Genomic DNA, 15,603 nt, shown 5'->3' with positions numbered 1-15,603 from the left:
TCTGGGTCCCTGAATGAGAAGACATACACAGAATACAAGCAATCTGAATAAATCTGACCTGGGTAGAGCAGATCAAAGCCACAAGTTCTTTAGGTACATTTTCTGCCTTTTAAGTTATTGGTGGTGACGGTTTTGCCAAATGTTAAAACACTGCATAGTAGAGGTTGTCAACTTTCCAGCTTCCAAATATTATTCATTCACAATTATTTTCTTCCCACCTTTAGCATGCTTGCCTCTAGGTGGAATATATTTCCCTGCCCCAAAGATTTTGGCTTGGCCATGAGCCTAGTTTTGTCCAATGGAGTGTGAGCAGATGTAACATACATCATAAACTAACAGAAACTTTAAATACACTTACATAGCTAGACTTGGTCCCTATTATTCCCCTGTTCTTGTAAGAACAGCATGTCTCAGATACTGGGTTCTCCTTGAACCTAGGTTGCAGAATGAGAAAAAACAAGGAGCCAAACCACAACCAACCTGCAGCATTATATAACATGGGCAGGAAATAAGGAAGAACTAAATGTTTGGTGTTGAAAGCCACTAAGGTATTAGAGTTATTATTCATAGAAAAATCTAACTAATACATAGAGTCGCATATTTTCCCCTTATGATTAACACAGAATCCATACCAACAAGAACTTCTACTGCAGCTAAAGAATCATCTTCCCAATCCATATCTTCCTGTTTTTCTTCAGACATCTCCTTCAAGCAAGATGAGATAGGATAGAATTGTTTCCATTCACCAATCAATTTTTTTGTAGCTGAATCGGACATCTTGAATGCCTGTCCTGTGAGAGTGCCATTTAGTCCAAAAGGGCTTAAGATAACTAGAAACCCAAAACAGACATGAAGTAAGTAAAGACGGTTACACAAAATAAGATAACAATGAACAGTATGGCAAATAATTCTGAAATTCTAAAAAAGTAAGATAATGATCATTCCAGAGAAAAATCAATTTAACATACTTCATTATTGTGAAGATAAAGTGAAACCCTGAGTTTATTATAAAAACTTACAATTTTGTCTACCCAAAAATCTCAGATGGACAGAATTTCAACATGAACTGGGAATATTTGTATATCCTTCAACTTCTCTTGACTTCCACTAAGGAAAAGCAATTTCAGGAAAAACAATGTGTATATATACATCTAAATACCTACAATGTACTGCCACATAAATTTTTAAGAAGCAAATATTAGGCTTAGAATTACAACAAGAACACACTGCCAGTCTTAAAAACAAACTGGCAATCTTATGAAATATTTCCTTAAGTTCAACTATTTTCCTGGTATAAAGTATATCAGAAGTCCCTGTGTACCTATGTTAAAAATGGCCTATGTGACCTGACACACAAGACGACCTTGAAAACATAAACACATATATCTGCTAAATGCTATTCAAAAGAACATTTCAAAATACGCTACCATTCATGTACAAGAATTTTTTTCATAATATTTGTATCAAAAATTTATTTCATTGACTTAATACTGTAATGGGGAAGAAGAAAGTAAATTACACTAGAATCATTATTAGGCTAAAGATTGGGGGAAATCTTCTCATTAATCCCAAAATGTAAAATTATCAATTTCAATAAGAATTTCCTTGAAACAACAATAAAAGATCAAATACCTAAGCCAATAAAATACTACCTTGAAATGGGCTATTAGACTGCTGAGCAAGAGTGATATGCTCTTCACTAAGAAGGTATACAGGTTGATGTTGGTTAATTTCCACACTGGTACAAACATTGCTGTCTCCATGCAAGAAAAAGGTGAAAGAGCAGGACAAGTGTTCGCTAATAAAGAAGAAAAAGTTACATTTTAGTGATGATTAATAGCCAAAAAATAAGTTAACTTGCTTTTCTTTACTACAAAGTTAAACCACAAAAATGCCTTCTCTTTAACTCAGAAATTCTACTTCATCATTTGAAGGAAAAAAATCACAGATATGAGCAAAGATTTAGCTATAAGAAATGTTCTTCACAGCACTGTTTATAGCAGAAAAAGCCGCAAATAGAGAACCAGTTAAACAAGTTAGGTACACCCACACATACAATTATAATACAGCCACCAAAATAAGTCAAGGTGGGGGAGCAGGTTTAATGGGAAGGGTAGGCTACCAAAATAGTACAGACTCAATTTTTTTAAAAAAAGAAAAAAGAGGGGCCAGCCTCGTTTCAGAGTGGTTAAGTTCACACGCTCCGCTTCAGCGGCCCAGGGTTTCGCTGGTTCGGATCCTGGGGGCAGACATGGCATCGCTCATCAGGCCATGTTGAGGTGGCGTCCCACAGACCACAACTAGAATATACAACTATGTACTGGGGAGCTTCAGAAAGAAGAAGAAAAAAAAGAGAAAAAAGAAAGGCTTCCTTGGCAAAAAAAAGTCTAAGTGTGCAATAGAATTAAAGCTGTTCTAATTTTTATTTTCCCCTCTATATAAGAAATTAAATACAAACATTTTCACATTTTATTATTTTCTGAAATTGGGCTGCATGCAATCAATCAAGCATTTAATGTACTGCCCTCAGCCCATCCCCAATGAAAAGTTATTTTAAAGCAATGATGGATCTTACAATTCAAGGTATCCTAGAATCAAAGTTGTATGCAAAATAGAACATCTTATGAAATTTAGATATGAGTATACAGGTTGGAACTTAAAAGTTCCCAAGAGGAAAGCAGATGTATCCCTAAGACAAAACTTAGAAAGGTCAAGTAGCCCAGAAGAGAAAGAGATTGTATAATAAGAAGAATCCACTTTTCTTATTCCTTCTCAAAATATAACCAGTAATAAGCTCAAAACCTGTTGTACATATCTATAAGCCCTCAAATTATTTCCAGACAAAGCAAGGGCATAATGAATTAAAATTAACTTACAAAAGTAAGACTACAGCTAACAGAAGTGGGAAAATAGAAGGTAGGAGAGGTGAAGAGTAATGCAGAGCTGAGAATTCCTTCATCTTATATATACATGTTAGGGAGCCAACATTTAGGTAATGTCTAAAGAGTTGATAGAACAAGAAATTGAAATTGAAGCATATCATTCCAGTTAAAAAGGTAACCAACAGAAAAACTGAAAATAACACAACTAATAAAACAAATCTTATCTATCATGGTAAAAAAAATCAGTAAACACTGTCAGGTGATCCATCAAGGTTTAGAGGTATAAGCATATCTGGAATGCTGCCAGTAACCACCAGTAGCAGTAGTAGTAAACAAAAAAGTTAAAAAATAAAAAACAAACAAAACCTGGTCATTTCCAGGGAAGAGGACTAGAACAATTAAGTGGGGATCTTTAATTTTTCTAAATTTATAATACCATTCTGTACTGCTTGAATCATTACTTTAAAATTTTTTTTAATTATGAATTATATAGATTAGTCAGTGATTACTTTATCTTTCTCCACCCCAGTAGCTTTTGTTGCTTTTTTAAAAAAATAAACTTATTTTTGGAATAATTTTAAATTTATAGAAAAGTTGCCAAGATAATATAGAGTTTCCATATATCCTTCACCCAGTTTCCCCTAATGTTAACATCTTACATAATCATGCTACATTTGTCAAACAAGTAATTAACATTTGGATTTCACCAGATTTTCCACTTATGCCCTTTTTTTCTGTTCCAGGATCCAATCCAAGATACCACACTAGCTGTTAGTGTGTTTTTTTCCAGCTTTACTGAGGTATAATTGATAAAGCCAATAGGTTTTAATAGGAAATAAAATCAATACTTACTTTATTTAAAAATAAATTAAGTTTGTTTCTCCTCTAACTAATCCTATTGGAATAGCTATTGGTTGAGTATAGACATTTGCTTTGGTATAAGAGTATAAATCTAAATAATCACCAAGATAAGCAAAGAAACTGTTAACTAATAACTTTGAGAGCAGTCCATCTAAAAACAGACCACTGCTAATGCTCATTTAGAGTAAACTCAATTTTATTATTGCTTTCCAGCAGTATTTTCCAGCAGTGGTACGGTATCTATACTGCAAAACAGACCAAAAAAACCTACCAAACACAAACCTAACTCCAAATGCTTAAAACAAAAAACCCAAGGACAGACATTCAAAAGAATTCTGTATTAAACTTAGTATTACATTCAGATCTAAATGCACTATATGAAACCACTATGTTAAAGCAAATGTTATTCCCTTATTCAACAAGTATTTTACAGCTAAGCACATGGCACTAGGCTAAGCACACAATTGTTCAATTACAGTTATAGTAAGTGCTATAACAAAAAGCTGGTATAGGATGCTATGAGAATGTCTTAACAAGACCTAGACAGTGAAAATAAACTTTTAATTCCTAAAGGGAAAAGAATCAAACTTGAGTAACATCATAAAAGTTATTCTTACGTCCTATGTTGCCTTACATCGGCCTACCTCAATACCTATTACTTCTCCAACCTCATCTCTTACTAGTCTTCCTCTAATACTTTCCCTTCTCCCTCAACTGGCCTCTCTGCTGTTCCTTAAACACACCAGGCCTCTGCACCTACTGTTACTAGACCTGAAACACTCTAGATATCTACATTCACCTTAGTCAGGTTTTTATTCAAATTATCTTCTAGGTGAGGTCTTTACTCATCACCCTACTTTAAATGGCCCCTCAATTCTTCTTCAGGCATTTGTTTTGTTTTGTTTTCGCTAAAGAAATAATCACAATCTAACATATTATACAGTTCACTTATTTCTTATACTTGCCCCAGAATGTAAGCTCTACTGGCAGTTGCTTTACACTTCTACCAGCAATCTTTCTAAAAGTTAATTCTGATGATGTAACTGGAAGGCTCAAAATCAACAGTTCCCCAATGCCTTCAGGACTAAATAAAAAAAAATCTTAGCATAGTACTTTAGACTCTTCACAATCTGATCCTTGCCAAACTCTCTAGACAGACACACCAAGAACTTCCCCTGCATTTACCACAAATTTCTCCCTACCTCTTAATCATTCCTCAAGACTCCTCTAAGCGTTATCTCTGTGCTCCTATAATATTCTACGCTTATCATATCATTTATCATAGCACTATTATTGATTTACTAATTGAACTCCCTCCCAGGTTATAAATTCCTTGATAAAAGGAATTATAACTTTAATATCCATGAAGATTGAGTTATTGGTCCCAATTCTTCACCCCTTTCTCTCTCATTTTTTTTTTTTAAAGATTTTTCCTTTTTCTCCCCAAAGCCCCCTGGTACATAGTTGTCTATTTCAGTCATGGGTCCTTCTAGTTGTGGCATGTGGGACGCCACCTCAGCGTGGCCTGACGAGAGGTGCCATGTCTGCGCCCAGAATCCGAACCAGTGAAACCCTGGGCTGCTGAAGCAGAGTGCTCGAATTTAACCACTCGGCCACAGAGCCGGCCCCTCATTTTTTTAATCATGGTAAAAAATATAAAATTTAGACATCTTAATCATTTTTAAGTGTACCATTCAGCAGAGTTAAATGAATTCACATTGTTGTGAAATAGAGCTACAGAACTTTTTCATCCTGCAAACCTGAAATTACACCCATTAAACAATAATTCCACCTCCCCAAGCCCCTGGCAACCACCATTCTAGTTTCTGTTTCTATAAATCTGACTACTTTAGATAGCTCACATAAGTAGAATCACACAATATTTGTCTTTTTGTGACTGGCTTCTTTCACATAACATAATGTCCTTAAGGTTCATCCATGATGTAGCATGTGACAGGATTTTTTCTCCTTTTAAAGGGTGAATAGTAATCCAGTGTGTGTAAATAACACATTTTGCTTAACCATTCATCCATCAATGGACATTCAGATTGCTTCCACCTCTTAGCTATTGGGATTAGCGCTGCTACGAACATGAGTGTGCAAATATCTCTTCAAGATCCTGCTTTCAATTCTTTTGGATATATACTCAGAAGTAGGATTACTAGATTATACAGTAGTTCTATTTTTAATTTTTTGAGGAACCTCTATATTGTTTTCCATAGCAGCTGCACAATTTTACACTCCCACCAACAGCGCTCAAGAGTTTGAATTTCTCTATCTTGAGGGTTTTTTTTTTTTTTGAGAAAGATTAGCCCTGAGCTAACATCTGCTGCCAATCCTCCTCTTTTTGCTGAGGAAGACTGGCCCTGAGCTAATATCCGTGCCCATCTTCCTCTACTTTATATGTGGGACACCTACCACAGGATGGCTTGCCAGGTGGTGCCATGTCCACATCTGGGATCTGAACCAGAGAACCCCGGGCCACCAAAGCCTAACATGTGCACTTAACCACTGCGCCACTGGCCCAGCCCCTCATTTTTTTGATAGTAGCCATCCTAACAGATGTGAGGTGGTATCTCACTGTAGTTTTGATTTGCATTTCTCTGATTAGTGATGTTGAGCATCTTTTCATATGCTTCTTGGCCATGTGTATATCTTCTTTGAAGAAATGTCTGGGCCAGCCCTGTGGCCCAGTGGTTAAGTTCAATGTGCTCTACTTTAGCAGCCTGAGTTCGGCTCCTGAGCATGGACCTACACCACTCATCAGCAGCCATGCTGTGGCAGTGACCCACATACAAAATAGAGGAAGATTGGGACAGATGTCAGCTTACAGCAAATCTTCCTCCAGGGGAAAAAAAATATCTATTCAAATCTTCTGACCATTTGTCAGTTGGGTTATTTGATTTTTTTTTTGTTGAGTCATAGGAGTTCTTTATATATGCTGGATATTAATCCCTTATCAGACACATGATTTGCAAATATTTTCTCCTATTCTATAAATTACCTTTTCACTGTTGTGTCCTTTGATGCACAAAGGTATTTAAGTTTGATATAGTCCCATATGTCTATTTTTGCTTTTGCTGCCTGTATTTTTGGTGTCATAATCCAAGAAATCATTGCGAAATCCAACGTCATAAAGATTTTCCCCTATGTTTTCTTCTAGGAGTTTTATAGGTCTTATATTAAGGTTTTTAATGCATTTTGTCTTAATTTTTGCATATTGTATAAGATAAGGGTCCAATTTCATTATTTTGCATGAGAATATCTAGTTTTCCCAACACCATTTGTTGAAGAGACTGTCCTTTCCCCATGAGTGGTCCTGGCACCCTTGTCAAAGATCATTTGAGCACATACACAAAAGTTTATTTCTAGACTTTCTATCCTATTTCACTGATTTACATGTCTGTCTTGATGCCAGTACCACACTGTTTTGATTACTATATCTTTGTATTATGTTTTGCTTACTCCTCCCTTTATCCAGGTTCTTTGGTGTGACTCTGTAATTCCTCCCATTAGAGGTGAAATATACTTCCCCAAACCTTGAGTTATTCTTGCTTTATGACTTTGGCCAAGCAGAAGTTTGAAATGTACTTATACAATTCATCTTGCCCTCCGGTGCTTCTTTCATTGCCACAAGAACATGCCCTGGCTGGCTCACTGGTCTAAGGATGAGAATCATAGAGAATACACACCACTACCCAATCTATAGTTTACAATGTGGACTAGATTGGGTAACACCCAGTTGACCTGCAGATACATTAATGAGAATACATGCTGTTTTAAGCTCCTATGTTTGGGGGGGGTGGTTTGTTACACAGCAATACCTGATACAGAAACTGGCACCAAAGGTGAGGTGCTACCATGACAAAAAACTAAATATGTGGCATTGGCTTTGGGACCAGATGACTGGTAGCAAGGAATATAAGACACTGAAAAACGTTAAGGAAATTATGATGGAGGGCTGGGAAAATAGAACCCATGTTATGTAATGGAGAAATACTTCATAGAACTTTTGCCTGAAATAATCTGGAAGACAGAAAATGTGCCAAATGAACTTACAGAGTTAGGCAAACAGATCAAATCAAAGAGTAATTTGGCTGTTACTAGCTATACTTGATAAAGTACTAAAAGAGATTAAATCAGAAAAGAACTTGCTGGTTTTCAAGCATAACTTAGAGAATACAGATAGCCCAAAACCATAGGGCTGGAAAATAAAACTGTTTCTTAACAAAGTGATGGTGTGTGCTGTACTATAACACAGTCTCAAGGAAAAGACCAAATCAAGAGTGTGACTCTAATTCCCTTTGTTAAGAATACCAAACACGACTCTTGACACCAGTTGAAATATTAGGATTTTAAAACGTTATTCTTAAGCCTCCATACATTTATTTTTCTCAAAGAAAGTATCTAAAGTAAACAAACCTATATGCAACTAATTTTGTTACTATATATGGGAATGCACATGCAGCCATATTTGTGCTTTTCTTTCCTTTGAGTGTCCTCTGTTGTGATACAATTCTTCTATAATTGTTAAGGTTGAGTTATAGAGCATATAAACAGATAATTCCTAAATAGCATTTTTATCTTACCAAACCACTAATGTTTAGTTTCTGAGAGGGCTATGCCTATTCTATGTATTGACACAAAACAGGCAGAAATCAATTTTCAAAGCATTTTTCTCTCTAAACAACAAAAAACGATATGAGAATTTAAAAGCAAGACAAAATGTTAAAAAATGTGAACAAAAATTCATATTCAACTGGTTAAAATGACTATTGTTTTACATTACAAGCTTTTTACAGGTTTTTCAGGAAATTTTAGAAGACAAATATTGCTTGGTAAAGGGCAAAATTTAAGGGTACAAGGGGAATTACTAACTAAAAATACTTATGTCAAGGAAAACATTAAGTAAGGAAGTGACTCAAGCAAGAATAATCTGTTACATAGAGAAACTGTAATTTATTAGTTTTAGGGATCAAGTATGCTATACAAATGATTATAAATGCTGTGTGCTTACTCAGTAACTGAACAGCAGATCTTAAAATGTGAATTACAAATACTTCCAAGAATATTTGTAAGTATAAGCAACAACCTAAAACAGTCTCATGTTCTTTATCCTTAAAAAACAAAGAGGCTAGGAGACCTCAATTTTATATCCTCATTATTTACTGGGCTTTTAATCAGTGAAATATAGTTCTTAAAAATACAGCTTTCAACTCTGTTTCATTTCATACATAAAATATTAAATGAGAATAAAAAAGCACACTCAAAATAGATTTTTGCCATGATATAAAAAGCAAATAAAATGACTAAAAATTTTCCTAAAGAGATTATTATAATCTGGGAAATGTTAAAAAGAAGTACATTAACTTAAATTCTATTAAATATTATTTCAGAAAATTAACCTGGTATATACAAAAATCAGGGCTCATAAAATGAAGGCCCATTATACCCTTTTCTATACATCAAATCGAGCACCTGACCATCTTAACCTTTAAATTAGAAAAGAAAATTTGGCTCTTTGATGTAAAGTGATAAATTGATCTCCAAGGGTTCTTTGTAACAACCCAATATTCCAGCATACAAAACACATGATCAATCTCTCAGCTCCCAATGTTTATCTGTACTGCCCTACTTACAAGCAGCTCTCAACTCTATGATCTAACTGTAACATAAAATGGTTTAAAATAAACCAAGTTTGTACATGATACAGGAGAAAAAACTAAACGTTCTAAACATGGGGTAAAATTTTTGAAATTCTTAAATCAACATTCTAGTCAGAAAATATTAAAGGACAAAGAGAATGTTAAGTAATAGTGCCACACTAAATTCAGAATGGCTCTTCCCTCGAGCAGAGATATCATTTATAACATTATCTCAAACATGTTTTGGTACTCAGCACTTAGAAAAATTGAGTTAAAGCAAATACATGTAACTACAATGAGAATCCAAGGTACTATTAGGCACTATAAAGTATTATAGAGAATACTACTGCTCTCCAGGAGCTTATACTGTAGTAACCAAAACAAAAAGGTATGAGTGAGGCAGAATTTTACAGATGAAACCTGAACAATCTTCTACTGTGGAAAAATGTTCCTCATTTAAGGACTGAAATCGAACACAAGATTCTTTATTTCTAAGACAGAAAATGAAAATATGCTTATAGATTAAAGTTAGCTATTCTAATAACATAGTTTAATATGTATATTGTACTGCTTTAGGGGATGTGCTATATCTAATCTATTTTTAGCATTTCCGTTAGGTAGGTACTTCTAGAAAGATGATATCCCATTTTGCTGGTAGGGAATTCAAGGCACAGAGAAGTTAAATGGCTTGTCTTAAAATCATAAAACTAGTTAAAGGGGATGTTGACTTAAAATCCTAGTCATTCTGCCAAAGCAATCCTGAGAGCAAAAGAATAAAGCTGGAGGTATCACAATCCCTGACTTCAAAACATACTACAAAGCTCTACTAAATCAAAACAGCATGGCACTGGCACAAAAACAGACACACAGATCAATGGAACACAATTGAAAGCCCAGAAATAAAACTACACAATCTATGGACAGCTAATCTTCGACAAAGGAGCCAAGAACATACAATAAAGAAAGGAAAGTCTCTTCAATAAATGGTGTTGGGAAAACTGGACAGTCATATGTAAAAGAATGAAAGTAGACCATTATCTTACACCAAACACAAAAATTAACTCAAAATGGATCAAAGACTTGAATGTAAGACCTGAAACCATAAAACTCCTAGAAGAAAATATAGGCAATATATTCTTTGACATCGATCTTAGCAGTAACTTTTCAAATACCCTGTCTACCCAGGCAAGGGAAACAAAGAAAAAAATAAACAAATGGGACTACATCAGACTAAAAAGCTTCTGAAAGGCAAAGGAAACCATCAACAAAACAAAAAGACAACCCACCAACTGGGAAAAATATTTGCAAATCATATATCTGACAAGGGGTTAATTTCTAAAATATATAAAAAACTCACACAACTCAATAACAACAAAAAAAAACCCAATCAAAAAATGGGCAAAGGATATTGACAGACATTTTTTTCAAAGAAGATATATAGATGGTCAACAGGCACATGAAAAGATGTTCAACATCACTAATCATTCGGGAAATGCAAATCAAAACTACAATGAGATACCACCTTACACTTGTCAGAATGGCTATAATTAACAAGACAAGAAATAAGAAATGTTAGAGAGGATGAGGAGAAAAGGGAACCCTCATTCACTGCTGTGGGAATGCAAACTGGTGCAGCCACTATGGAAAACAGTATGGAGATTTCACAAAAAATTTATAATAGAAATACCATACGATCCAGCTATCCTACTATTGGGTATTTATCCAAAGAATTTGAAATCAACAATTCAAAGACACGTATGCACTCCTATGTTCATTGCAGCAGTATTCACAATAGCCAAGACATGGAAGCCACCCAAGTGCCCATCAACCGATGAATGGAAGAAGACGTGGTGTGTATATACATATATATATACACATACACACACACACACACGCACACACACAATGGAATACTACTCAGTCATTAAAAAAATACAAAATCGTGCCATCTGCAACAACATGGATGGACCTTGAGGGTATTACACTAAGCAAAATAAGCCAGACAGAGAAAGACAAACACCATTATGATTTCACTCATATGTGGAAGATAAACACATGGATAAGGAGAGCTGATTAGTGGTTACCAGAGGGGAAGAGGGTACGGGTGAGGGTGAAAGGGGCACATATGTATGGTTATGGACAAAAATTAAGACTATTGGTGGTGAATACGATGCAGTCTATACAGACTGATATATAGTAATGTACACCTGGGGAAAAAATAATTCTAGTCATCCTAATGATCAATTAAATTAAAAATGGGCAAAGGACTTGAACAGACATTTTCCCCAAGAAGATATACAAATGGTCACCAAGCACGTGAAAAGATGCTCAACATCATTAATCACAAAGGAAATGTAAATCAAAACTACAACGAGACACCACCTCACACATATAAGGGTGGCTATTATTTTTTAAAAAAAGAAAGGAAGAAAAGAAAAGAAATAGGTGTTGATGAGGATGTGGAGAAACTGGAATCCTCTTGCATTGCTGGTGGGAATGTAAATAGGTACAGCCACTGTGAAAAAGAGTATGGCAATTCCTCAAAGAAAATATCAAAAACAGAATTACTACATGATCCAGCAATAGCACTTCTGGGTATATTCCCAAAAGAATCAAAAGCAGGGACCTGAACATATATTTGTACACCAGTTTTTATAGCAGCGTTATTCACAATAGACAAAAAGTAGAAACAACCCAAAAGTCCATCAAGAGGTGAATGGATAAACAAGATGTGGTATAAAAATAAAAAATTATTCAGCCTTTATAAAGGAACGAAACTGTGGTGCATGCTACAACATGGATGAGGATCTTGAGGACATTATGCTAAGAGAAATAAGCTAGATACAAAAGGGCAAATACTGTATGATTTCACTTATATCACAGAATTCTATCACATTCACAGACACAGAAAGCAGAATGGTGATTACCAGGGGCTGAGAGGATGGGAAAATAAATTACTTAATAGGCCGATTTTCATTTTGGGATGATGAAAAAGTTCTGAAGATAGTGGTGATGGCTACAAAACAATGTGAATGTACTTAATGCCACTGAACTGTACACTGAAAAATGACTGAAGTGGTAAATTACTGTGTATATTTTACCACAGTTTAAAAAAAACAAGGCTTAATCATTTTAATTCCTAGATTTTTATTCCATCAATTCAATAGTTTCCAAATCTTTCATTAGAATCACTTGGCAATCTTTTGAAACTTCCAAAGCCCAGGCCACACTCAGGTTAAAACACAGGTATCAATATTTTTTTAATCTCTCAAGGTGACTTCATATCCAGACAAGTCTGAGAACCAGTGCATTAATCTCTATTTCTGTAGTCCTCATAGTAATTTTTTTAAATTTCTTATGTATACAGGTATAATTTCACTATCAGGGATTCTGAACACAGCTCCATGAACAAAAGATCTATATTAAAATCCAAAAGATAACACCTTATCTGTGAATTTTGTATATACTTCTGCTCACTTAGTGAACAAATTACTCACATTATAAAGAACACTTAGAAACAACAACATATTATTCTGGTTTACAACTTCAAGTGCTCTGCAAGTACTCTTTATATGCTTGTATTTCCCCGATAAGGAAATAGTAAAACAGAATACTTAAGAATTACTATCACTTTAAAAAGATGTAGGTATAGGACATATAGTGAGACAGGGTCCACAATCTGTCTCATACTCTTCCTGCCCTGTAATCCAGCTCCAACACCTGCAAGTTGTATGGCCTTGGACAAGTTACTTAACCTCTCTGTGCTTCAGGTTTAACAACTGTAAAATTGGAGTAATAACAGGGTTGTTGTGAGAACTGACTTAATACATATTAAGCCCTAATTTCAAATGCTGCCTGGCCAGTTCTGCTTATGCAAAGGTTTCTCACTCCCCTCACTCCTTCAGAAAAAAATTTCTCTATTATCATTCACATTTAAAACCAATAGTTCAAAAAGACAGACTGGTAAGAGTCAGTAGTAAGAAGAAATAGGGGCCGGCCCCGTGGACCAGCGGTTAAGTTTGCGCACTGCTTTTGCAGCCCAGGGTTTTGCCAGTTCGGATCCTGGGTGCGGACATGGCAATCACTCATCAAGCCATGCTGACTGAGGTGGCATCCCACATGGCACAACTAGAAGAACCCACAACTAAAAATACACAACTATGTACCGAGGGGCTTTGAGGAGAAAAAGGAAAAATAAAATCTTAAAAAAAAAGAAATAATAGTAAGAAAAGCTTAACAGGGGGAAAAAAGAGAGAAAGAAGTTGTTCTTAACACTTAATTTTTCTCATAAATGTTTCTGGAAAGCATGAAAATGTGGAAAACTGACCATGCAAATCCTAATGACTCAACCACCACAGAGAAATTTAATGGGTCACAAGCACTATTATATCATCACTTAAGATTTCAGAACTAGATGCATAATAATCTTGATGACAGGCATTAATGACAGACGAGCATAGAGAGGCTGCAGGGAGGGGAAAAAAAGACAGTAGCTATGCCCAACCTGGGAAATTGTGGACACCTTGACATAGGTGGAGGTTTCCCCTACCTTTGAGATTCCAGAGCACACTCACAATTCAGCATACAATTCCAAGAGGGTTCGCAGACCAGACAGAAGATATCTTTTACCAAAAAGCATTACCAAGCTTACCCAGGCTTAAAGCCCTAGAACGGCACTGTTAATGCAACAGCCACTATACACAAGCAACTACTGAGCACTTGAAATGTGGCCAGTCCAATTTGAGATGTACTCTAAGTATAGAATACCTATTAGCTTTTGAAGACTTAGAGAAAAAAAAGTAAAACAGCTCATTAATACCTTTTGCATATTTAATTACATGCTGAAATTATATTTGGGATATACTGGTTTAATAAAATCTATTATTAAAGTTAATTTTTTTTTCAGGGTGGGGTGAGGAAGACTGGCCCTGAGCCAACATCTGTGCCGATCTTCCTCTTTTTTTTTGTATGTGGGATGCCACCTCAGCATGGCTTGATGAGCAGTGTATAGGTCTGCATCCAGGATCCGAACCCACAAAACCCAGGCCACCAAGCAGAGCACACAAACTTCACCACTAAACCACCAGGCCAGCCCTTTTTTATTTTTTTTACTGTGTGTACAAAAGATTAAAATTACAGATGAGACTCACATTATATTTCTATTGGACAGAGCTAGCTTAGGAAACAATAAGATAGGAAATGAGTCCTTAGAAAATTCAATAGTGACAGCTCTTAGCTTCCCTAGAAGTTCAGGTTTTCAGAGGTATTAAGAAATCCAACCAGGGATGAGCCCCATGGCCTAGTGGTTGACTTTTAAGTGCTCCATTTCAGTGGCCTAGGTTCAGTTCCCAGGTTCGGACCTACACTGCTCATCAGTGGTCACTCTGTGGCGGCAACCCACACGCAGAATAGAGGAAGACCAGCACAGATGTTAGCTCAGGGTGAATCTTCCTCAGCAAAAAAAGAAACCCAACCAAAAGACATCCCAAAGCTATACAAAATGGCTACTAATATTTTTCCAGAGGAGATTTAAATCTTGTGCTTATGTTTAATTAAAATGTTGGAGATAAAGTGACTGTGTAAAAGCCATAGGTGTAGTGGAAGACAGACATAACTTTAGGGGTGAAATTTTAAGTATATTCTTTCACTTACTGCCTTAAAAACAAAAACAACCTTGACTAACTTCTTTACCGAAGCTCCTAAAATATTAATTATAAGTGTAAAGGCTCTGGTACAGGCAATACCATCCAAAAGAACTTTCTGCAATGATGGAAATACTCTACATCTACACTATCCAATAAACAGCCACTAGTCATAGGAGTACTTGAAATGTGGCGCATGCAACTGAGGAACTGAATTTTTTTTTTGAGGTAAAATTGGTTTATAACACTATATAAATTTTCAGGCGTACATCGTGATATTTTGACTTCTGTACAGACTACATCATGTTCACCACCAGAAGTCTAGATGCCATTTGTCACTCTACAAATGTGCCCTTTAACCTTTTCCACCCTCCCTCCACTTGCCCTCTAGTAAATACCAATCTATTCTCTGTTATCTCTGTGTTTGTTTGTTGCTGTTGTTTAATTTTGTGAATTAAAACTACAATGTTGTTGTGAATTTTTAATTTTATTTTCTTCAATTAATTGAAATTTAGCCACAAGTGGCTGGTGGCTACTATATTAAACAGCACAGTTCTAAAACTTCTCTGAAAG

The 15,603-nt window shown here is 35.6% G+C and overlaps 1 protein-coding gene across 2 annotated transcripts in view; it reads right to left on the bottom strand.

Moving 5' to 3' along the window:
* The window catches only part of MED13 (mediator complex subunit 13), a 101,200-nt gene that overhangs the window by 67,919 nt on the left and 17,678 nt on the right, over positions 1-15,603 (bottom strand). For both annotated transcript variants that reach the window (XM_070562354.1, XM_070562355.1), the window contains exons 4-5: positions 1,653-1,798; positions 633-830 (exon numbers count right to left, since the gene is read on the bottom strand). In XM_070562354.1, coding sequence (XP_070418455.1) covers positions 633-830; positions 1,653-1,798 — 344 coding nt within the window. The remainder of the gene's footprint in view (positions 1-632; positions 831-1,652; positions 1,799-15,603) is intronic.

Source organism: Equus przewalskii, chromosome 10 (genome assembly GCF_037783145.1).
Source record: "Equus przewalskii isolate Varuska chromosome 10, EquPr2, whole genome shotgun sequence".
In the NCBI taxonomy this organism is placed as follows: Eukaryota; Metazoa; Chordata; class Mammalia; order Perissodactyla; family Equidae; genus Equus; species Equus przewalskii.
The sequence above is the reverse complement of the archived record's forward strand: the minus strand, read 5'-3'. Positions and strand labels throughout refer to the sequence as shown.